This window comes from Gymnoscopelus microlampas (genome assembly GCF_963454915.1).
Source record: "Gymnoscopelus microlampas genome assembly, chromosome: 22".
NCBI lineage: Eukaryota > Metazoa > Chordata > Actinopteri > Myctophiformes > Myctophidae > Gymnoscopelus > Gymnoscopelus microlampas.
Genome location: NC_139959.1, coordinates 12488824 through 12511798, shown reverse-complemented (window position 1 = coordinate 12511798; position 22975 = coordinate 12488824). Strand labels below are relative to the sequence as shown.

General features: G+C 41.8%; 1 protein-coding gene across 3 annotated transcripts; it reads left to right on the top strand.

The window, feature by feature from the left end:
- The first annotated feature begins 25 nt into the window (after positions 1-25).
- Positions 26-22975, top strand: nktr (natural killer cell triggering receptor). Of its 3 annotated transcripts, XM_084048908.1 has the most exons (17): positions 26-141; positions 4451-4529; positions 5325-5399; positions 7811-7918; positions 8548-8592; positions 9626-9713; positions 11094-11123; positions 11585-11730; positions 14141-14363; positions 14531-14698; positions 15357-15444; positions 15848-15996; positions 16345-19083; positions 19289-19375; positions 19848-19907; positions 21181-21288; positions 21845-22975. In XM_084048908.1, exons 2-17 carry the CDS (start codon positions 4472-4474, stop codon positions 21903-21905), a joined length of 4233 nt encoding a protein of 1410 aa, XP_083905034.1. In that variant the 5' UTR covers positions 26-141; positions 4451-4471; the 3' UTR covers positions 21906-22975. The 3 variants fall into 3 exon arrangements, with proteins under 3 accessions (XP_083905034.1, XP_083905035.1, XP_083905036.1); XM_084048909.1 differs by lacking the exons at positions 26-141; positions 4451-4529; positions 5325-5399 and adding an exon at positions 8920-8945 and having other exon boundaries at positions 7859-7918; XM_084048910.1 differs by lacking the exons at positions 26-141; positions 4451-4529; positions 5325-5399; positions 7811-7918; positions 8548-8592 and adding an exon at positions 10015-10040 and having other exon boundaries at positions 9651-9713.

Genomic DNA, 22975 nt, shown 5'->3' with positions numbered 1-22975 from the left:
TGTACTCAAGTAGCGAAGGGTCACCAATTTCGGTGTAACACATTTCTCATTCTCACCTCGTACCCCACCAATTCCCTTCATGCTGCTACAACTTGCCGTCAGTGACTAGCTATCATCTGCCGTGCTAGCTACTGTATACAGGTTGGTAAAGATATATATCATCAAACATCTTGCATTAGGTAAACAGTGATTTTATCTCCCCTTTTTAGGACGTTATTATTGTGAATGGGGGACACGTTCGCTGCTAGCCCCTACGGAACCTCTCCCTCCGCTATGTAGCTCCGAGAGAAGGTCCCACAGCGTAGGCTGCCGGCAGAGTGCGACACGGGCGAATATTGGCCAAGATTGTTGATTTTTACCTTTTTCCCCACATCGTATCCAAAAAGTAAAGGTCGTCTGCCCTGCTCGCAGATGTTTTACATTTTAGCGGTCAAGAAAAAATTACCGACGGGTTGAAACAAGCGTTTGAATCGCTTTTTTAGTCAACCTGTGGCCAGTCAACCCCCGTCCGCATGCGCCGTATTGCTCCCGTTAAGGTTGCATTGGGAAAACATGGCACAGGATGACTAAAAAAGCGATTTAAACGCTTGTTTCAACCCGTCACTTATATTTTTTTGACCGCTAAAATTTAAAACATCTGAGAGCTGAGTGAATGCCTTTTACTTTTTGGAGACGATGTGCGGAAAAGGGTAAGAATCAACAATATTCGCCGGTGTCGTCATCTGCCGACAGCCTACGAAGCGGGACCTCATGAGGTCCCAAATGGGGCTAACTGCCTGCTAGCTCTCTCTTCTCTACCATCTTGAGAGGAAGGAAGGCTAGTTGCAGCTAGTTATCTGCATGCATCCCTCTCTTCTTGTATTGCTGATGATGTGATGGAAAACGTGTGTAAAACCGTCAAGTTAACGATAATCAACCCGTACGCGCACCAGACCTTTTGATTCTACCAGTTCCTGGTGTGATCAAGGTACAGTTTGCGCAGATGCATTTGCATTATGCCCTGCAGGCTAGCCTTGCTTACAAGGGGAATTCTAACCCATACTTGTTAATCGCTGCTGGGGCTTTAGGGGGCTGTGGCCAGTGTGGGTTTCATAGCCTTAACACATTAGTGATGATGTGTACATGCATTTGATCTAACTAAGATACGTGGTATCAGCGCATGGAATGTTAACGCCGAGCTACAGTCTAAAAGAAACCGAAAGCATGATTGATTGATTGATGTACTTTATTTAGTAAGACATGAGAACAACAGTACATGGAAGTACAAATTCACAATACAAGGTCTACTAAACTGGAAGACTCATAAAAGCACAGAGCTTGTTTCAAATGAGTTCCCCATGCACACAAATCATGATGACATATAAGAGACAGACAGATATACACAACTACTATAGAATGTCATACAATCAGTTTACAGGTTACTGGTATGAAGGGTGAGAAATATGTACAAAAGGAGAAGGAGAGAGAGGGGGGGGGGGTAGGGGGGTAGGTTAGGTTAGGACTTAGACAGGGGCCATTTTCCAATTGCAGCCTCCTGAAGGTGTATCTTTAGGGCTGTTTTGAAAGAGAGTAGGGTTTTACACTCCTTTACTCCTTTTGGTAGGGCGTTCCACATTTTTGATGAATAGCATGAGAACGAGTTACTTCCCTTTGTTGAGCCAAAAAAGGGTTGGACAAGGTTTGTGGAGCTGCCTCTGGTATTGTGATTGTGGACATCATTAACATTTTGGAAGTATTTTGACAAATACAGGGGGATCCCAATGTTGTGATATATCTTGAAGACCAGGCCCATAGCAAGTTGCTGTACTCTGTCCGCAACCCTAAGCCATCCAATCTTATCAAAATGATCAGGGGTTAGATGGATTTTGTAGTTGAGGCCAAGAAGTAGCCTTACTAGTTTGTTTTGGGATGTTTGGAGCCTTGTTTTTAAGGCCTTGGTGGTGTTGTGATACCATGAAGTACATGCATAATCGTAATGACCTTGTATGAGGGCCACTGCAAGAGTCTTCAGAGTCTTCTTACTGACTTTACGATCAATACTCCGCAAAAAGCGTGTTTTTTTGTGGACCGTTTTGATCGTTTTTTCAGCATTTTTGTCACCAGAGAGGTCAGCCTCCAAGATAGAGCCCAGGTAGGTAATTTCGTTTTTTCTTTTGATGATATCATCACCCGCTTTGATCGTGAAGCTCTCTGCCTTTCTGAGGTTAGGAGTGGACCCAAAGAGGATGCATTCCGTTTTGCCCAGGTGTAATGAGAGCTTGTTGTCGGAGAGCCAGATGCAGATCTTGTTGAGTTCAGAGCTGAGAGTTTTCTCAACCTGCAGCCTGTCCCTGTCCGAGACTAGCAGGGCCGAGTCATCTGCGAACAGGAACAGGTTGCAGTCGCAGGCTGACGACATGTCATTCACATATATCAGGAACAGTAAGGGTCCTAGTATACTTCCTTGGGGAACACCACAAGTCACTGGGAGGGGGGGGGACTGGGTGCCGTTTACTTCCACCACTTGCTCCCTCCCTTCCAGGTAGGATCTCATCCAGTTCACTGACGTGTCATCAAAACCTATTGCTCTGAGCTTATTGATCATAATCGGGTGATTAACGGTGTCAAAAGCCTTCTGGAGGTCCAGCATGACCATGCCGCAATATTTGCCCTTTTCAATCTCTTGTTTGATAGAGTCGTTCAAATAGAGAAGGCATGTGTCAGTGGAGTGGTTTGTTCTGAAGCCAGATTGGAATTTGTAGATTAGATTTTTCTCGGCAAGATACTTGTCGACCTGTTCATAGACTATTTTTTCCATGACTTTCGAGATGGAGCTTAGAATAGAAATAGGGTGACATTTTCCTGAAAGTTGAAGGTGATTGTGTTGTCGAACTAAAATAAGCAAGGAATCCTGTCCACTCAACCCATCCAGCTTCAACCACAGCCATATGCTAATACGAGTTATGACATTTAATACAAACCCAAATTGATGGGTTTTTATGGTCTTTATGTTAACTGATTTTGCCGGGGACCCCCTGGAACCCCCCCTAGGACCCCTAAGGGTCCCTGAACCGCAGTATACGAGAACCACTGATGTAACCCATGGTGGAATAGATTTAATGTCATGAAATCCTGTGATTGTATACATGTCTTGAGGACACACTACATAGTGACTGCACCTGTTTCATGTAACAGTATATTTATTTGCATCTGTTTGCATCATAATATGATTCAAATGTGTGTTATTGTTCTTCATTATGTATGTGTTTTATACAGTATGCTGTTATCAGGGCGTGCTTGAAAGAGAGAGCTTGCTCTCAATGGGCTTCCCTGAATAACTAAAGGAAAAAGAAAGCAGGAAAAGAAACAGAAAACCCTAGCCTGACTTGATTATCTGTCTTCTAATCAACTATTAGAAGACAAATACTACACTAAAGCCTAAAGGGAGTTACAAGGTGTGGCTAAGCGGTATGTAAACTAGGCCATTCTCCGGTTACAAAAAAAGTGATGGACTGATAAAATGGTTTGGATTCAGTAAGTTGTACACACTTGTGAAACACATGTCTTTCTGCTATCACAGATTCTAGACCCTCCAAACAATTTGTCTTTATAGCCTTCCAGGTATTCTCTCAACAATGACTGTCGCTGTTCTTGTTCATTGCCCATAGGATCTAGTTTGGTATGTAGGCTATTAGAGAGGAGAGTCAACAAGACTGGTCTTGATTACTTTAGCAGTCAGGTATGTATTATAGCAGATAGACCTAGACCACAAGTTGCTTTTGTTATTTTATTGTAGGGCTCAAAAGATGTATGTTGTCAGCTGTCTGAGGACTGTTGTTAAGTCCACTCCCTGCCGCTCTGGAACTAACAGTTCCCTTATAATGATTGAATCTGTCACATGTAAAGCCGCATACTAGGGCCAGCTGCAGAACAATACAGTATGTACCCCTAACCCTAGTAGTGCATATTCGGTTTCACAGGGTTTCTTAGTTTAGCAGGACCTTGACACCTCCGTGATTTAAATCTAAGCATTATCTCATCTGTCCGTTCCCAGTTTCACCACGTCGTAAACACGTCCAGCAGTAGTGTGGGAAGGAGGGGAGGGTCTGACTAGTGACATTTCAGCTGGCATCTGGCCCTGATAGTTCAGAACTTCAGACAGAAGGACAATGGGAAGAGAGGGAAAAATATACATTGAGGAAGTTGTGCTGTGACTAGATTTGCATAGTGGTACATTTCCCCATAGGCTTGACTGGCCTCTCTCTCTCTCTTTCTCTCCCTCCCCTCCTTCCTGTCGTAGTCTGTCTCTCTACAGTCTACTTCAACCCACTTCCCAGTTCCCACTATACTTTTCCTTGTACTTGTCATCACTCTGAGAAGATGAACTAACCGTTTTGCTGCATATCGCTGGACTGAGGGAAGAAGACTGCCTTGAATCTTTATACCACTTTTTGCTCATTCTAACTTTCAGGTCATCCAGACCTGGATCACAATGGGAGTTAAAGACCGCCCTCAGTGCTACTTTGATGTGGAGCTCAATCGGGAACCAGGTAAGAGATGCCTAATTGTACAATCTCCTTCCACTGAAATTGTGAGAATTAAACCTGTAGAACTTTAACAGATATTATTTAATAAAGATGTTTAAATTGGAAGCTGTAGTTATGTAGTTAGATATTGTAAAGAAAGTCCAAAGAAAGTGTTGTGTCTAGTTATACAAGGGCTAGTAGTGACGTGGTGAGCCTGATGTGCCTCAGTTCAATTGTGTGATAAAACGAATCCACAACAAAGTGGAAAAACTTGGCTATCAATTGTGTTGTTTGCTTTTAAGAGAGGGGTCTGATATTATTTATTTTTCTAAGAAGGGAAAATGTAGTTCACAATTCTTCTGACCTAACATGAAAACCAGAACTACTTTGGTGGCTGTTCTGTGTCTGAAATAATGAAATTAACTTTGTTTGGGCACGGTGGGATACAATGAACCCACCCTCCCTCCAACTCCCTTAAGCATTGTTTATTATTCGCCACTGCCCATGTCAGTGCTTCTATGATCTCCTTTTCGCCACAGAATCCCTCTAATTAAGTGTTAGAAACAACAACAGAAAGTTGATATAATCATTTTGTTGTCTGAATAACTAATAAACATTGTATTTGTATCCATGGCCCATTTCAAATACATCCTAGTTTGTACCATTATCAATGTTTTTCAAATGTACTGTAAAATTGTACCAATCAGCAAGACACCTTTAAATGCTTCCAACCATCTCGATTTCTCTCTACAAGCAATCTGTATATCCTTACTATGGTAACCTTTTTTTTCTTCTTTTTGTTTTATATTTCTTTTACAGTTGGGCGTATAGTCTTTCAACTTTACTCAGATATTTGTCCCAAGACAAGTAAAAACTTCCTCTGTTTGTGTACTGGTGAGTAGAACTCCAACTGAGGTGCTCGTTCACATCTCAAAACACAGCCAATGTCATGCTTTTTCAAATAATGACAGGAGAGATTCATTTCTTATAACCTATGTTATACTTTGTTGAATGACAGTGTATCACAGCAGCAATAATAACCAATCTACAAGTTCACAACATCTTGTTGTGAGCTTGTAGATATGCTAGTTGCACTATTTTTGAAATAGTATACTGTAAAAGTCTTTCCCATAACTTCCAGAGGAAAGGAGCATGCCTCTGTCTAAATGGTCATAATATATATCACTTGATGGCAGACATAAGTTAGTGTATGGATGGAGAGCCCTGGTCCCCCTCTCTAGTCTAGATACAGTAGTTCATGTTGCTGTCCAAAGCCGGGTGTACTGTAGTGGAGATGGTCTAACTGGAGACGGCCATAAATCTCTGGACAGAAGGCAGATCAATCCACCCTCTCACTTTTCAACCCCACCTGGTGGATGTGAACATGAGGACTGTCAAGGGCAGATTTCGGAGACGGCTGACTGGCTGTTCCCTCTCTCTTGAGCACACATAGCACACATACACACACCTGCAACGACACACCATTAGTGTGGTCACTTTGCTCTGGCCAAGGGAAAGCTTTTTAGCGTGTCAGTTTTTAGGAGCCGCTCAGCTTCGGCCAAAGGAAACCGAACCCTTGTAACACTGCTGGGGCCAGCAAAGTAAAACCCCAGTACATTAGCAACCTAAGCTTGCCTGTTGCACAGTCAGTCCTCTGTCCCCGGAAGGCACTCTCAACGCCTGTCTGATGAAAACACCTCATTTTTGACCAAAGTGAAACACCTGGGGTGCTTTCGGTCCAATATCCTGGCCCCACACACACACTAGACCAGCAGGGAAAGATCCCCTCTTTCTTTAATGAACGACAGTCCTCCTCTGCAGACTTAACCCATTCAGTCCGGGAACGCATCTGTGTAATTTTAGATTTGAGCTATAACCATTGTTTTTATACTTTGGCTATATGAGCAGATCTACAAGCTCATAGTGTGGCACAGAGTCCTGCGCTATGAGCTTGTATCTGCTATTTTTGAAAAATGTTGAACATTTTGCAAATCTTAATAGATATACTTTTTTAAACAACATTTTTAACTCAAATCTTTGCTTCTGGTGGGTCCCTGGAACAACATATTTTGATGGGGATCGGTGGCCAAAAACATATAATTTTGGGGGTCCTTGACAAGAAAAAGTGTGAGCACCACTGATATAGCAACAATATTTTTCAGAAAACATTGTTTTCATTGAGACATTGTTCGCTTTAAAAAATATATATTCAAAGATTTGCACAAAAATTGCAGATCCACAAGCTCATAGCGCAGCACTCGGTGCCACGCTATGAGCTTGTAAATCTGCTATTTTTTAATAGCCAAAGAAATCTAAAATGACAGAGATGCATTCTTGGATTGAATGGGTTAACAAGAAGATGCCTGAACAGGGTCATCTGGTTTATTAAAACCCTCCCAACCCACCTGCGGTTTCATTGCATTGTTTAGAATAAACCGTTTGTAGCGACGTGGCAACATGCAAGAGCAGGAGTTCTAAATAATAAGACCTGCAGGCTATTTTACTGGTTCCTTGTACACACACACACACACACACAAACGTCAACCACATTCTACAAAATGCAGGCCTGTTGTATATTTCAGCGGTTCTTCTCGACCGTTTCTGGGTCAGGGCCCACTTGAAAGTCTTGAAAGCGTTAGTGGCCCACCCATCTGACCTTCCATCTGACCACTTCACAAGTGGTCAGATGGATGCATTTTTATTTTAACCCATTAAGACCGGGAACGCATCTGTGTCATTTCAAGATTTCTTTGTCTATTCAAAAATAGCAGATCTACAAGCTCATAGTGCGGCACACAAGCTTGTAGATCTGCTATTTTTTTTATTTAAAGCAAACTTTTTTTAACTCAAATCTTTGCTCCTGGGCATTCTACACGTCTTCTAAATCTAAATCTTTTTTTATTTTTATTTTTTACTTATGTCGCTATAATATCAGTGGTTCTCAAACCATTTTCATGTCAAGGACCCCCAAAATGATATGTATTTGGCCGCGGACTCTCAAAACGTTTTGTTCCAGGGACCCCGCAGAAGCAAAGATTTGAGTTTAAAATGTTCGCTTTAAAAAGATATATATATTCAAAGATTTGCACAAATTTGCCAACGTAGTATAAGTTAAGTTGCTATATATCTTTATCACAATGAAAACACTTTTTTAAAGTTTTAAAAGAAACATTTTTTTCTAATGTAAATGTTATACTATCATTCAAATCTTAGTGTTCGCCAGGCCCACAGGTTGAGAATGGCTGGTATATTTCATGTGGTTGTTCTGTGCTGTACTACTAGTAACTCACTTCTCTTCTTTGCAGGTGGGAAAGGAACTGGCAAAGCCACAGGGAAAAAGCTGTGCTTTAAAGGCTCCACGTTTCATAGAGTTGTAAAGAACTTCATGATCCAGGGAGGGGACTTCACTGAAGGTTAACCTGCATTTTAAAATAATGACCGTCTAATAACCGGTCATTTACTCCCAAACTCTTGATTGGTCTCATGAGAACGATACAATAAATGTGACAATTCACCTTGTCCAAGGTGACTTGAGTTGGGACTGACTGACCATATTTAAAGTGCAGTTTCACAGTGAATTTTTACTTTTTTTAAAATAATTTTGCTCATGTACTTGTATACTGTTGCTGTCGGGCAGAAGCATTGTATCTCCATATTTCATCGTTTTATGTTTTTCTATAACATATGTTATAGAATATGTTTATGTTGCCCTATATTGTACTCCGATCAACAGTACAAGCCCACGGTGTGACGTATTTTGAGCTTGTAGAAAGGCTATTTTGAAAGTTCCTGACAATTTGTGAAACATTTCGCCTACAATGTCATGTCATGCCCAAATTAGAGACACCAGGTTGAAACTGTAGTTAAGTCGTTTAGTGGATTTTTTATGTAACCAAAGAAAAAAGTTTTTACAAGAGATTGTGACTAAATAATTGGAACGCATTTCCCGAAAAGAAATGGATTTGGTCGGTTTACACCTAACAGCAACAATATAAGACGTAGACGTAACAATAAAAATCTTGAATAATTCTGATCTCTGCAGGGAATGGAAGAGGAGGGGAATCCATATATGGGGGCTACTTTGAAGGTAAGCGGGAGTGTTTGTGTGATATGTGATGAGCACTAAGGATTGTTAATTCGTAAACCTACAACTTACATATCCGTGAACCTCCATCATAGCTAATTTTGCATGAGCGTACAGTTGCATGTGCCTGTAGTTTTAAGCACAGGTTTCCTCCTGCAAATATGCCTAATACCCAATGCTGACTTTCCCCTTTCCATTGTCTTGTTCTGCCTTTATAGTCCTGCCAAAATAATGGGTTTTTAGACAAATCAGCATGGAGGGTAGGCGTTCTCTTTATTGAAAGCTCCAATCTTCCTGCCTAAAATTTTCAACGTATTCTTTTATTTATAGAGTGTGGTCTTTTGCAAAATGAGAAGGTAAGAGATGTACACAGTTCAGTAACACAATGTCATCATGTGGTTAGAATGTTAGCCCTGGTGTTGATGGATGTCACCATTCATAGAGCTACAGTATCTGATGACTTTGAGACGCCAAATCCTTTGGCTCCTTGTATTACTGAATACTTTAACTGTATGGTGTCATAGGCATGTTCACTTTGATTGTTCTGACATGTAATTACAGGCCTTCTTTTACTATTGTAAACTGTGGATATAGCGGTTTCTCTGACCGCTGTTAAGATTCCATTAAGGCATCCAATGGAAATAAGCTACTTATCCTCACTGTTATTCCTGGTCATTTAAAAAGCATAATGAGTGTGATTTGCTCTTTTGTTATGAATTACCAAGTCAATCAGCTAAGGCCTGTAATTTAGGTGGTAATGAATCTTGTTCATTACATTAAATATGAATATTCGAAACGTATGTATGCTTTTCTTCACATCCAGGTGTGTGTGGTTGGTTGTCTAATTTGAACAATTGAAACCCAAAAGTTATTAGGGTTTTCCAAAATTGTTAACATGGTGGGTGGGGCAGATGGGTGAGGCAGTGGCAAGGCTTACTTAAAAACCTTTCTCTCTCAGCCTCTCAACCACATCCCTTATCATTCTTCAACGGCCACATTCTGAGACATCCCCCCTCTTGTCTCTCCTCCCCAACAGATGAGAACTTCATTCTCAAACACGACAGAGCATTCCTGTTGTCGATGGCCAACCGCGGGAAGGACACCAACGGGTCACAGTTCTTTATGTGAGTACCATTCACCAAACAGCAATATTTGACCATACTGTGCACATTATTGGTTTCCTTTTGTGCATGTGAGCCAGTCCTTTTTTAAACTTTTGTTTTAGGTTGTGCGTTTTGTCCTTTTTTTTTTCTCCCCTCAACTATTTTGATTCCTCAGAGTAGAATTTGACATTCTGTGTGAGTGTCAACAACCCCTCTCTGTGTGCAGTTAGAGTTCAAAGTGCAGAGAAAACATGGATTCATTCTTTTTGTCTACAAATGTGTTACATTTTTTCTCTTGCCGTTTTTTGTGTAACATTTGCAGAAACTCTAGCATCCTGCCCTTCCAAGGTAATGTGTCTCTCCAAGGCTGTGTTTCCTCTCTCTCTCTCCTGACTGTATCTGTATCTTTAAGTAGTCTTGTGTTAACACACATTTTCTAGTACCAGGGCTGGGCCATATGACTTCAAATCAGTATCACGATTATTTCAAGCTTATTTATATATATGTATATATATAGATATATATAGATAGATAGTGAAAATAGCGGATCTACAAGCTCACAACGTGTCGCCACGCATTGTGAGCTTGTAGCTCTAAATTTCAAAATATATAATGGCTAATTTAAAAAGAAATGTACGCCACCATTGTACAACACAGTATAATACAGGGTTAAGTGGTTAATCAGACTGATGGATTTAGTTGATCATAAATTATAAATAATTATTAGATTTTCTTCGCGTGGATTCGTTGATGTATAAGAAAAAAAAATATATAAAAGTGTGTTTCTCGATTATTTGCTTTCGATATATGTATTTTCGATATCTTTTTGGTTGATAGCCCAGCCCTACATAGTAGGTTGGACACTTTTGGATATATACATGATATTATCCACCAATGGTTACAGCTGTCACATCTAATTCAACCACACTTTCCAGGCCTCCCATATCAGTACAACAGGTCCACCATAACTAAGCCATGTCAACGAAAATGTGTTGATGGATTTACTGTAGCTACTCGGTACTCAAGACTGCACACTTTGCATTATCCGAAATTGACTAGATAATTTCCAGTACCCATTGTTCAGTGTGTATTTATTCATTGACTCTGATTTACACATGGGGATTCACTGCTCTCTGCTCTGTCCAATTATTCTCCCACAAAACAGTCAAATTACGATGTTTGTTTTGTTTTTTGTTATATTAATCATGGACAATGAGGCTCATGCATTTTGTCCCTTTAGGAAAATGTACATACAGTAGAGCTTAAGTCCATGGTATGAACAATGAGTTGAATTATCTTGCTTATACTCATCTCCTTTCTTTTTCTTTTTTTTTATGACCAAACCACTGCCCTCGGGTGACCCAAACTGGCTCGATTTATGACCGGCTATTCTTCAAACAGCACGACGAAGATGGCGCCTCATCTAGATGGGTAAATGACCTTGATCAGGGATGAAGATGTAATTAATGAATCAGTAATTAATGGTTAATGAGGACATGTTACCAATTTATTCACACAAGTGACACAGAACCTTCCTGGTTCTTTTTAATGTTTTCACCATTTCCTAACTGCATTCTTAAAGATAATTTGTAGTATTAATGCTAATGTATACTTTGTCTTTCAACTGAAAAGCAACATTTTTGTCAAGCGAAGCTTGTTGAAAGGATCATGCAACAAAAAGTTTAAAGACGTGTTCAAATGAAAACAGCGTATGTTTGAAGAAAAACATAATAGTGAAAATAGCAGATCTTCACGATTGTGAGCTTATTTTCACTATTAAATAGATTTTAGTTAGGATCTTTGTCAGTTTGGTGAGACGCGGGGAGACCCCAAATGAATCTTTTGGGTCTTGAGCTGAAACGTTTGGGAACCACTGCTCTATCCCACTGCAGAGTCCATGTGGTCTTTGGTCTCGTCATCTCCGGGTTTGAGGTGATAAAGAAGGTTGAGGGGCTGAAGGCCGACTCAGCTAGCAGGCCTTACGCCGATGTGAGGGTGGTCGACTGTGGACAACTGATCACCAAGTCTGCTAATGATGGTAGGCTTTCATCATTAATAATCTTTTAAGTCTTCATTGATTGATTGATTGATTGAATACTTTTTTTAACAGTTTGCAATTTGTACAGTGGTACGGTTTACAATGATTGTTAATCCATTAAGATCGGGAACGCATATGTGTCATTTTAATATTTCTTTGGCTATTAAAAAATAGCAGATGTACAAGCTTATAGTGCGGCACCGAGTGCCCCACTATCAGCTTGTAGATCTGCTATTTTAGAAACATTTTGAAAATCTGTGCAAATCTTTGAATGTATATATTTTTTAAAGCGAACATTTTGTAAAATATTTTGTTCCAGGTACCTCCAGAAGCAAAGATTTGAGTACAAATGTTCCCTTTAAAAAAGTATATATTCAAAGATTTGCAAACATTTTCACGATTTAAAAGAAAATAGCAGATCTATAAGCTCATAGCGTGGTCCTCGGTGCCGCTCTATGAGCTTGTATATCTGCTATATCTCTGCTGTCCAGCCCGAAACTGCTAACTCCAAAACGCTCATTGTTCAGGAAACGAAAAAACAAGATATACGTTTTTCAGAAAATGAAGAAAACCTTATAGTTTTAAAACAAAGCAATACTACCTCGTCAAAGTTGGTATAGTGACTGTATATATTGTGAGATACTTGCATGTGTCATTATATTATCAACACTTTACCCAAATCGCGGGTAAATCAACACTAAACATTAAACACTTCATAGATTTTAGAAATATAATTACTTGTTTTCATAACATTAGCGTCAGTGCTGTTTGATAAACAGGTACACTGCATAGTTTTAACATACTACGGGGAGTCTGTTTACGTGTTGTTGTTCCTCGTTCACTGCGCACCGCGCACTGCTAATGCTGTGCTGTAGCACTGTGTAGAGGAGAGGGGGGAGTTGTTTGTTTTTGACGGACAGTTTGAGGATCCAATGGAGTTGGGAGTTTTCGTCTGAGGCGCTTTTTAATACTTTTCATTGGTTCAAATGTTTAGATTTTTTACACAGATGTGAAGGGTGTTCAATAGCGTCGATTTATGAAAAAAAAGAAAAAAACTGAAAATGGAGTTAGCTGGTCCCGGCTGGACACCGACGATATGCTTTTTGAATAGCCAAAGAAATCTGAAAACGACACGGATGCATTCCCGGTCTTAATGGGTTAAAAGGATCACACAAAAAGCCCTAGGGGCTTGTTTCCATAGTGGTGGTCCTCACGAGAGGACTGCTGACCTACAACCGTAACCCAACCGAAGCCATCCTTTTATTCAATTTATTGATTAGTTATTTATGTAATCTTAACTAATGTAGCCCCGCCTGAAGGGAACCACAGCTCTGTTGAAGACTTTTTCTGGTATGGTACGAGATAGACCAGTCAACATTTGTGAGTATGAATAACTCTACCTTGGTTTGTGGCTTAAGGAGAGAGTTGTTCATGTTAACAAACGTTTATTGTATACCATGGTAATAACATGCATTCTTACATACATTACTAACACTTTTGCATTGTAGAACACATTCCCAGGACTTTGAACCTTGCAGCCCGTGCAAAGCAGAAAGTCTATAAAAATAGCTTATGCCTTTTTATTTAACGTTTTGTCTTCATCCCCAGAGCAAAATGGCTGTGTGTGTGTGTGTGTGTGTGTGTGTGTGTGTGTGTGTGTTGCCTATCAATGTAACTAGGTCATTTTTTGTGTTGATTCCGTAAGAGGATGGCATTTATCCGCTGACATTCCGCCTGGCATTAGAACAGGGCACGTAACTCGATCTGCTATTTAACGAGGGTCACTGATGCTATCTGTGTGGAGCTGAGCTGGCTACTGCCTTTCCAACTCTTAACAGAACTGCTTTCATTGCCTCTAACATGGCAGGACGAAGCCTCTCTTGTGGTGCCATGTAATACCACCCTGAGAATGACTCCCAAGCGTTTGAACTTGTCATCACCTTTTGGGTGTGCATTTAAGTCACAAAGACACACTGCATGTCTGTATTCTTAACAGGGTTAAAGCAGCACTATGCAACTTTTTAACGACTATATAGCATATTATGTCCCACAAAATGATAAAGTTACAATACAAACCAATAACAATCATCCTTCCATAAATGTATGGGGAGACGATGAGTTAATGAAGGTAGGTAATGAAGTCAAAGACGTTTGCTGCCATGATATTTGTGTCCAAAGTGGCTACTGATACCCTACATAGTGTACTGCTTTAACTCTGCAATGTTAAGCAATGCCAGTTGTCTGGTTGGATTCAGGAAGTTTCCCAGAAAGCTTCCTTTTTCTTCTCTTTCTTTTTTCTTTTTACAAATTAAGTGTTGCTATTACATTTAAATACAAATGATGTCTTCCTAAGTTAACCTTACTGAATAGTTATGTGTGAGCTGACATGCGTGCTGTCATTTTACTTCAGTCCTTGAAGGCAAGAGGAAAAGAACTGCCCATTCAGCAGAATCATCCCTCAACTCCCACAAGACGTCCTCTCTATCCTCCTCTTCCGCTGAGTCCGAAAGCGAATCGGAGGAAAAGCACCGACATCGCAAGCATAAGAAGCATGGCAAGAGCAAGCGGGCTAGAAAGAAAAGGAGAGTGTCGAAGCGGGAGAAGCACAATGACATTGCACCTTCTGTCCAAAGGTGATTTCATCGTTGCAGATTGTCAAACAGTTGCGGAATTGTTCAATTGCACTGCAACATTAGAGCCTGACCGATGCCAGAGTTTTGGGTCTGTTTAAAAAATATATATTTCATTTCATTTATAAGCAAACGAATAACCAAAACAAATGTTGCCTCTGCTCCCACAGTCCCGTGAAGGCAGAGATGGCAGAGGGAGAGAGTGAAGAAAATGGAGAGAAGGAGCAAGGTGTGAAGAGAGGGAAGCCTGTTGTTCGGCCAGAAGAGATCCCTCCCGTGCCAGAGAACCGCTTCCTACTGAGACGAGACATGCCAGCTCAGGAAGAGAAGCCAGAGATGTGAGATCTCTTTTTATGTACCATTAACTACACACATGTCACTGTTTTTAGTTGGACTCTATTTATCTACTTCCACGTAGATGTAAGGGATGTGTGGTTATCAAACTGAATGCAAAATATGGAGGTTAATTACCACACTAAACTGGAGAGGGGGGTTTGTCTAATGACCACACAACTCAGAATTCCACTTATACCACGGCCATTTACCAACGATTAAAATATATGTAGTGTTTATTCATATTTCAGGGCAATACAGTCAAGTGAGCAGTACCAATAGCCGGTTTGAATAGAAACTTTCCATTGTCTTCATCAACCTCTAAATATACGTTGCCTTACTACTCTAGCAAGTGGGAGAAACCATAGTAATAATACAAACTGAGCCAGTCAGCTGAAAATGTTATTTTACCAAAATAATAACACAGGTTTTATTTCCCCCAAAAGGCTGAACATTGTATTGAAATCGATGTATTTTATGACTAGTTTCTAGTTCACGTTACTGTTATGTAGGTCAAATAATACAGTAATAGTTTCATTAGGCATGACGAGACAGCAGCTGTGCGGTTATCTAGAAATACATTTACAGCTTCTGGCAATCAGAATTGAGTATTCTCCGTGGCCATCGTTTAACCCCATTAAAAGTTCCGCTTGATCTTTTCAGAACCAAACAAGAAGAATCATCTCTTCCAAGTGACACGAAACCAGCAGTCACTAAATCTGGACGGAAGATCAAAGGCAGAGGAACAATGGTACGCTCATTTCTCCAAACTCCAGTCAAAGATTGTTGATTACATTTTTGCTTGTTCAGCTTAACCAAATGAACCCTGGCATCTCTATTCTGGGCATGTCATGGCGAACGTTCTGGAAAAAAGGGCAAAAATTGACGTGAAGAGCTTGTGAATCGTCAATTTGCCTTAAATCTTCCTCTCTTCTCCTGCCTCGGCCCTGCCAATTTACAGTGCAACACGTACCTGCCACTTACTTGCATTGTGAAATTCTGTCCCATAATCACACCCACAACCCCTTAGGAAAAATGGGGCAATCTGCAAATTATCACAACCTCAAATTACCTTTGTGGTGCGTGAGATAATGGCTGACAATTTGTGTTAAACATTTTAATCTGTTTTTTTCTCTCTCTCTCTCTCTCTGCAGAGATACCACACTCCCACGGGGTCTAAATCCCGCTCTGCATCTGTGGAGGAGCGGGGGAGTAGTGAGACCCCGCCACACTGGAAAGAGGAGATGAAGAGAACCCAGGTTTATCAGCCTCCCAGTGTGGAGCGATGGAGCAAAGGAGACAAGTATGACTGACGTGTTGAACTAAAAGCTGTTTTCATCATCATCATTCACTTCGAGAAACTTTTTTTTCTTTTCGTATCGTTTTTTTTGTTTGTTGCATGTCTGTATTGTATTTGCTTTGTTCAGAACCCCAGGTAGACTAGAGGTTCATTCATGCGTCTCTAATGGGGATCCTTTTAATAAACATGCAGTCAAACGTGCATTCACATTGTTACAAATCTTTTCATCTAACTTGGTGACATTGTAAATGTTTATGGTTTCTCTAGTTGAATGATGATGATAACAAAGCGATTCACTATTTAAACGTTCTATAGTAGTTTGTTTGCTTGACTTATTATTGTTTTTAACAGATTGAATGACCGCTCTTCAAGCCGATGGGACGACGGAAGTGACTCTGCCTGGTCCCAGTCACCAGAACACTCTTCAGACCACAGTTCTGAAAGGTCCAGTCCGCAGCGTCCTCTCAAGAAAGAGAAGAAAAAAGCCAAACGCAAGAAGAAGGCGAAAAAACGCAAACGCAGCAAGAAGAGCACCAAGGACAAACACCCTGAGCCTCAGCTGTCAGAGGGTGAAAGATCAATCTCTTCCAAGAAGAGGTCAAAGACCAGAAGATCCCGCTCTCCATCTCATTCAACCTCTAGTCATCGACACTCAACCGCTAGCAGGAGACGGCGGTCCTCGCTGTCCTCGAGAGACTCGCGGTCCTATTCCAGGTCCTACACCGCCAGCCGCTCCAGATCTCGTAGGAGGTCCAGGTCCTACTCGAGATCCAGGAGTCCCTACCGTTCTAGAAGTCGGTCTGGGTCTAGGTCCAGGTCCAGATCTCAGACCTATTCTCATTCACGGTCTAGGTCCAGGACAAGATCTAGGTACAGGTCCAGGTCCATGTCGCGATCCAGGCGGAGGAATCAGTCCAGATCCCCGAGAAGCAGAAAGGCAAGCAAGCCAAAGCCCCTGGCCTCGGCCCAAGTAACAGAGAAAGCCCCAGAGAGCAAAAGCACACCTGTCTCAAGACTACCTAATGCTCCAGTACCAGAAAGTGTCCCTGTGATACCACTGAGTGACAGTCCTCCACCATCGCGCTGGAAACCAGGCCAGAAGCCCTGGAAGTCGACCTACGTCCATATTCCGGAAGTAAAGGCAAAGCCCGCCTCAGCTGCCCTGTCATCCACTGGCCAAGCAGGTTCTACTGACAACATGAAGTCTTTGGTCACATCAGCTGGCCTCTCGGGGGACTCCCAAGCTGGATATGGTCACACCGATAAGACCCACAGGCACACAAGGCGGTCACAGAGCGGGTCTTCGAGGAGCCGTTCGTACAGTCGCTCGAGGAGTAGAAGTGTCTCCAGGTCGAGGTCCCCTCGCCTGTATGATAGCAGGTCATCCTCCTACAGCCGGTCAGGCTCTGAAAAGAGGCACGATAAAGGCAGTGATAAAAAGAAGCCATTGGACAAGCAGTGGAAAAAATATTACAGCTCTCTGAGGAGGATAAAAAATTTAGACAAGTACATTTCAATTCCGGCTGGTCAAGATCCCCACTTGGAGTCAGAGGATGGCACAAACAGCGACCATAGTCCTAGTCTGAATTGCTCCAAGGGAGGTGGCTCATTAGGACAGTCGAAAGAGAAGGGCAGCCCTCAGGATGGGGGGTCAAAGCATCATGATCCGTTGCCTTTGGAAGACTTGAAGACGGAATGGGACAGTGATGGCGATAAAGCTAGTCAAGTGAGCAGTACCAATAGCCAGTCAAGAAAACAGAAAACGGCAGCTCAAATCAATGAGCCTTGTGATAAGAGGTTTTCTGGCCATGTGGGATGGGATTCTGAAAGTGATGCTGAGAAGGTGCCAAGCAAGACAGCAGCCATCTCTGAAAAAGAGGAGGGGGAGGCTAGTTCAGAGTCGGAACATGAAACCAGCAGAAACACTGGAGCGTCAGATGGAGTAATTGCTCAGGCTCCCAGGAATGCCACTGCCCTTAGCCAATCAGAGCAGAGTCCTCAGAAAGTCACAGAGGCAGAGAGACATAAGAGCAAGAAAAAGGCAAAACGGAAGCATAAACACAAGAGGAGAGGTGAGTCAAAATCTGGGTCTCGTCGCACCAAAGACAAGTCAAAGAGATCTAAACATCAGAAGTTAAAAGAAACCTTTCATTGGCAGCCACCTTTAGAGTTTGGAGAGGAGGAGGATGAAGATGAATCCCAAAAAGAGAAACGTCTCGAACAGAAGCTTGTAAAAGGGATAGAGAGCCGTGCTGGAATCACCAAAGAAAGGCCCAGCAGATCCCCTGTTGTTGATGGCCCGGATAAGAATGGCCCAAGTTATACTCCTCCCAACCAGAGCAGTTCAGTACAACAAAAGGCGATGGTCCATGAAAACCCCAAACCAGCTGATTCAGAAAGGCAGTCATCTAACAGAAATAGTGTGAACAGTCCTAACCTGCCCATTGTTCGAGACCAGGCGGAGTCATATGACGATATGGATATATGCACCCCAGAACATGATACTGAGACTATCGTTGAACCTCGCGGCACTGACAATCTCAACAAACACTCTGAACTCACCCTGAAAACTACCTCCATCTCTCCAAATAAGATGAGCAAGGATGGTGATTCTGTCTGTCAGACGCAGAACAAAGAACTGCAATCTGCACCACCTGCCGCTGTTGGACAGCAAGATGAAGCAGGCCTGGGCAAAGCCGCCATTGACATGAAATGGAGGCCTCTGAAGGGAACGTCAGGTTTCCAGTCGGTGAGTCTGCCACCGATCATCATAAAGAGCGCTAGACTTGCAGAGAATCAGACCCCCAATTCCCAGAGTGTCAGAATGGAGATCAAGAGCAAAAGCCGCGTCCGACCAGGATCCCTGTTTGACGAGGTCCGTAAGACGGCGCGGCTCAACCAGAGGCCCAGGAACCAAGACAGCTCCAGTGAGGACAAGTCCCCCACGGCGTCGGGGACCAGGGGCGAGTCCCGCACACGGTCCACGAGGAAGTCTCGCTCCGTGTCCAGCCACCGGTCCCGGTCCAGAGGGCGGTCCCGCTCTTACAGCAAATCCAGGAGTAGATCCCGGAGCTCCAGCTACTCTTCCAGGTTAGAGTTGGAACAATTTGTTACATCAACATTCCACAGGGTGTCCGCCATTATGATCTTCCTAACTGCTGACTGTGTGGAATGTATCATGTAGCAAGGCTATTTAATTTTTGACAGTTTAGGAACTTTTTTTTTGGGGAATTTGTCTCTGTGGATTAACTCTGAGAATATCAGTTGGTGTCATTAAAACATATTTTTTCGCTAGGAGTCGAAGCAGAAGTCGCGGCAGACGGCGAGGCAGGGGAAGGTCGCGCTCCCGCAGCAGCACGTACCGCAGCTACAGGAGTCACAGGTACAACCTGAAACCTTTTTTTTTCATGGATATCTATCGATCCCAGAGGAGAAATTCATTCTTTTCATTCATTCATTAATTGAACGTGCTGTCAACTTGACAGAACAATGCCCTTGGAGCTGGCTGAGAGAGTGTCAGTGTCGTGTTCACAGATGCTGTTTGAAATCGCAGGAGCTGGGAACGTTCTGTCACAGGACGGTCCGATCCTAATGATCAACATCCATATCATATACACACAGACTCCAAAGTCTCGCCTGTCATTCAGAACAAACCATTTTTGGGGCAGTGTGTTCCCCCTTAAGTTTTTTTGGGGGGTATTATAGCAAACCATCCGGAGCAGTGTTCCTCTCTGCTGCAATATAATCCTAACTGAATCATACATGCTTTCATTTAACATCGTATAATATTGTATTACAATGTCCAGAAATGCAGGGCTGAACTGACCAACTGTAATGATTTTTGTTCCCATCAGTCGGACATACAGCCGAAGCCATTCCAGAGGTCACTCCCATGGTCGACGTAGGAGATCCAGGTCGGTAAAACTATTTATGTGTTTTATATATGCAGTGATGGTTTACAGGGACACCCTTATTCAGGTGTTAATATACTTAAGATAATAACCACATTGAAATGTGTACCCTAACCTAAATGTAATTTTGATATGTTAAGATTAGAATTGGAGCAATCACATAATGACTTAATCAGTGTTTGTTGCAACATTAGTCAGTGTTTAAAGTTCTGTAAGGACATGTTATGTACTATGTCTTAAGTAAGCCTCTCGGAGATTTCACAAGGTGCGATACAGTACCTACCTACCAAATATGATCATTTAGTTGGTTCTATTTATAACCAAAAAGGTAGAACCTCCTGCACTTGCAGTACATGCAGGTGCGAGACACAAAAAGCTTGGGTCTGACTAAAAAAAGAACTGTCTGCAACTCTGTTGCTCCCAAAACAAAGGGTATGTCTGACGCACTGACAAGATTGTCCTATTACTGCATCCGAAATAAGTTTTGTTTTGGGACATTTCTTTCTATTCTTTAAGTCTATTTATATCCGCCATTTTTCATCGTATCCAACCTAATAACTTCTTCAGACTCAGCACTCCATGTAAACTGCAGGAAGGTTACTCTATGTGGAGGTAGTCTGACTGTGTGTTTTGATGAGAGGAGAAATACTTACACGTCATGAGGTGAAAGTCGCACACTCTGGCTCCATATGCAGATTGACGTCCTCAGAATCCAAATTTGTTGATTCTGAGGAAGGTCAACAGGCCGAAATGTCAATCAAATAAATCACTATGTATGGAGCCAGAGAGTGTGACTTTTTCCCCCTCCTTTTTAAGTTATATTGTATCAACAGCTGGGGTGTAGTGAGGATTTTTTAGCAAGTGGAACGCTATTTTATTGTCGCGGACACACACAAATATTCATTGTAGTTTGCTGTTTAATTTACGGTATTTTAGTTGGCACACTGTATTGGATGGCTCATGGGAACGCAGTTTCACGGACACGCCTGTGCATGTGCGGGCGCATGCTGTGTTCTGACCTGACTACACCCGTGATTAACTACCATACAGATTGGTCAAAATTATGTTTTATTCACTAACAAAAGTTATGGATTGCAACTTTAAAACACTATGATGTATATGTAAACAAATCATTGATGTATCTTCTTAATTATGCAAATGTACCAACGTTCCATGGCTGCTTCTACCGAGGTTCAGAAAAAAAAAGAAAATGCCATTTAGATGATATTTCCCCCGAATAACAGTGGCATTGTCATCCGGCTGTATGGTAATGCAGGTCGAAGTCCTATGACAGCTACTCCAGTCGGAGTTGTAGCCGGAGTGTGAGCAGAAGACGAGGGCGCAGGCGAAGTGACAGCTACAGGAGCTCAGAGCGCCGCTCCAGGTAAGACGTAGTGCTCCCCCGGTGAAGCTTTGCAGACATCGAGCAGGTGGCAGGTCTCACCTCTTCTCTTTTTTCCCTTCACTCTTCTCACTCTGGCCCAAAGTCACATAGCATGTTTTATCCTTAAAGCTACCACAACGTTGCATTTATGAGTTCTCAATTTCATCACAAGCCCAAGAGGACCCGGTGGGCTTGGGCCGGTTTCAGGGCGACAATTTATGTTAATCGGTCGGGTCGGGTATTGCGAAAAAACAAAAAAAGGGAGGGTTTTTCCTTAAGTCTGAATACAAATACAAGTGCAAGCACTGAATGACAGTTTAATTAGAAAAACAAGGTCTAGCACTACAAATCCATATGCCCATCGGCATTCGAAGCAGCTCACAATCCAAATATATAAAGTTCATGTACTGTAGCATGCATGCATAAAATAAATCCGTTTCCCGTTTTTATCTTAATTTCTGTTCCCTGCAACCGGTTTCAAGGCTCTGCTTCATGGTTACCAGCTTTTGTTTTTAATGTCTAAATGTGATGTGGTGATTCTAACCCTGTTCTATAGGTCCTACCGTTCCTCCAGTGGCAGCACTTCCAGACACAGTGGAAGCAGCAGGTACAGCTGAAGCCACACGCCAGCTACAGTTGTCACATTGACTTCAGCAGAGAGACAACACAAAGCACAAGGTCTGGCCACTGTGTCAACCACATGAACAAGGAGCATGATGATGATGCTGCTGCTGTCGGGCGGAATCCTTGTGTGTCTTTTCAGGAAATGGAACACAGAACCTGTGTTGAAATGGATCCAATGTACAGAAGATGTTATTTAGTCACAAGCTCTTGTTAATGCTTTTCATCGGTTAGATATTTATAAAACCCACAGACACACTTAACCATTTTCACTTTAAAACTAGTGGATCGATCGGCTATTTTTGCTACTTTTGTGTGACACTGTAGTATGACAAAGTAGGGCATTACATTACAAAAGAAAAACATAAGAAGTTGTAATAATATGGAGATATGAGGTTACTGCCCGACAGCAAAGACGAGTCACAGCTTCAAACAAAGACCAAAGAACGCATACCATCTTTTCGCTTAAATACTGTATAGTTGATCGACAAAGTTGTACGGGGTATTAGGCTTTAGATACTTTGGAACATTCTTTCCTTGTCAGTAGGACTCTGTTAACATTGGCCACTCCTGAAACCTCCTTTTTAATAATGTAAATATTCTGAGAGGTGTAACCACAATTTTCTATTGTAAATGTATACTTCTTGGAGGGCAGAGGTGATAAGCTATAAAGTTTCTTATGTTGATATACAGTATCAATTAAGCTGTTTATTTCACTTCCATTTTATACACTGAAATAGTTGAATGTATCATATCCAATAGTATATAAGTTCATTCTGTTTTGTTTTTAAGAAGTTTATCAATGATCACCACAATGGGGTCTGCATGTATTTAAACTAATGTGTTTCTATTGTCATAATAGCATGTCAACACAGTGTATGACAAGGATGATGCCTTAAGCTGCCTTAAAAGGTAAGGCAGAGGATTTGAAAGTGAATTAACTTTTGTAAGTGAAAATACCTTTGTTTTATTTGCAGCAGAGTGATTGTTTAAAGTGAAAATATATAGTTTCTGTTCCATTAACTTTTTCATGAATGTAACAAATAAAGTTGATGTCTGTAATCTT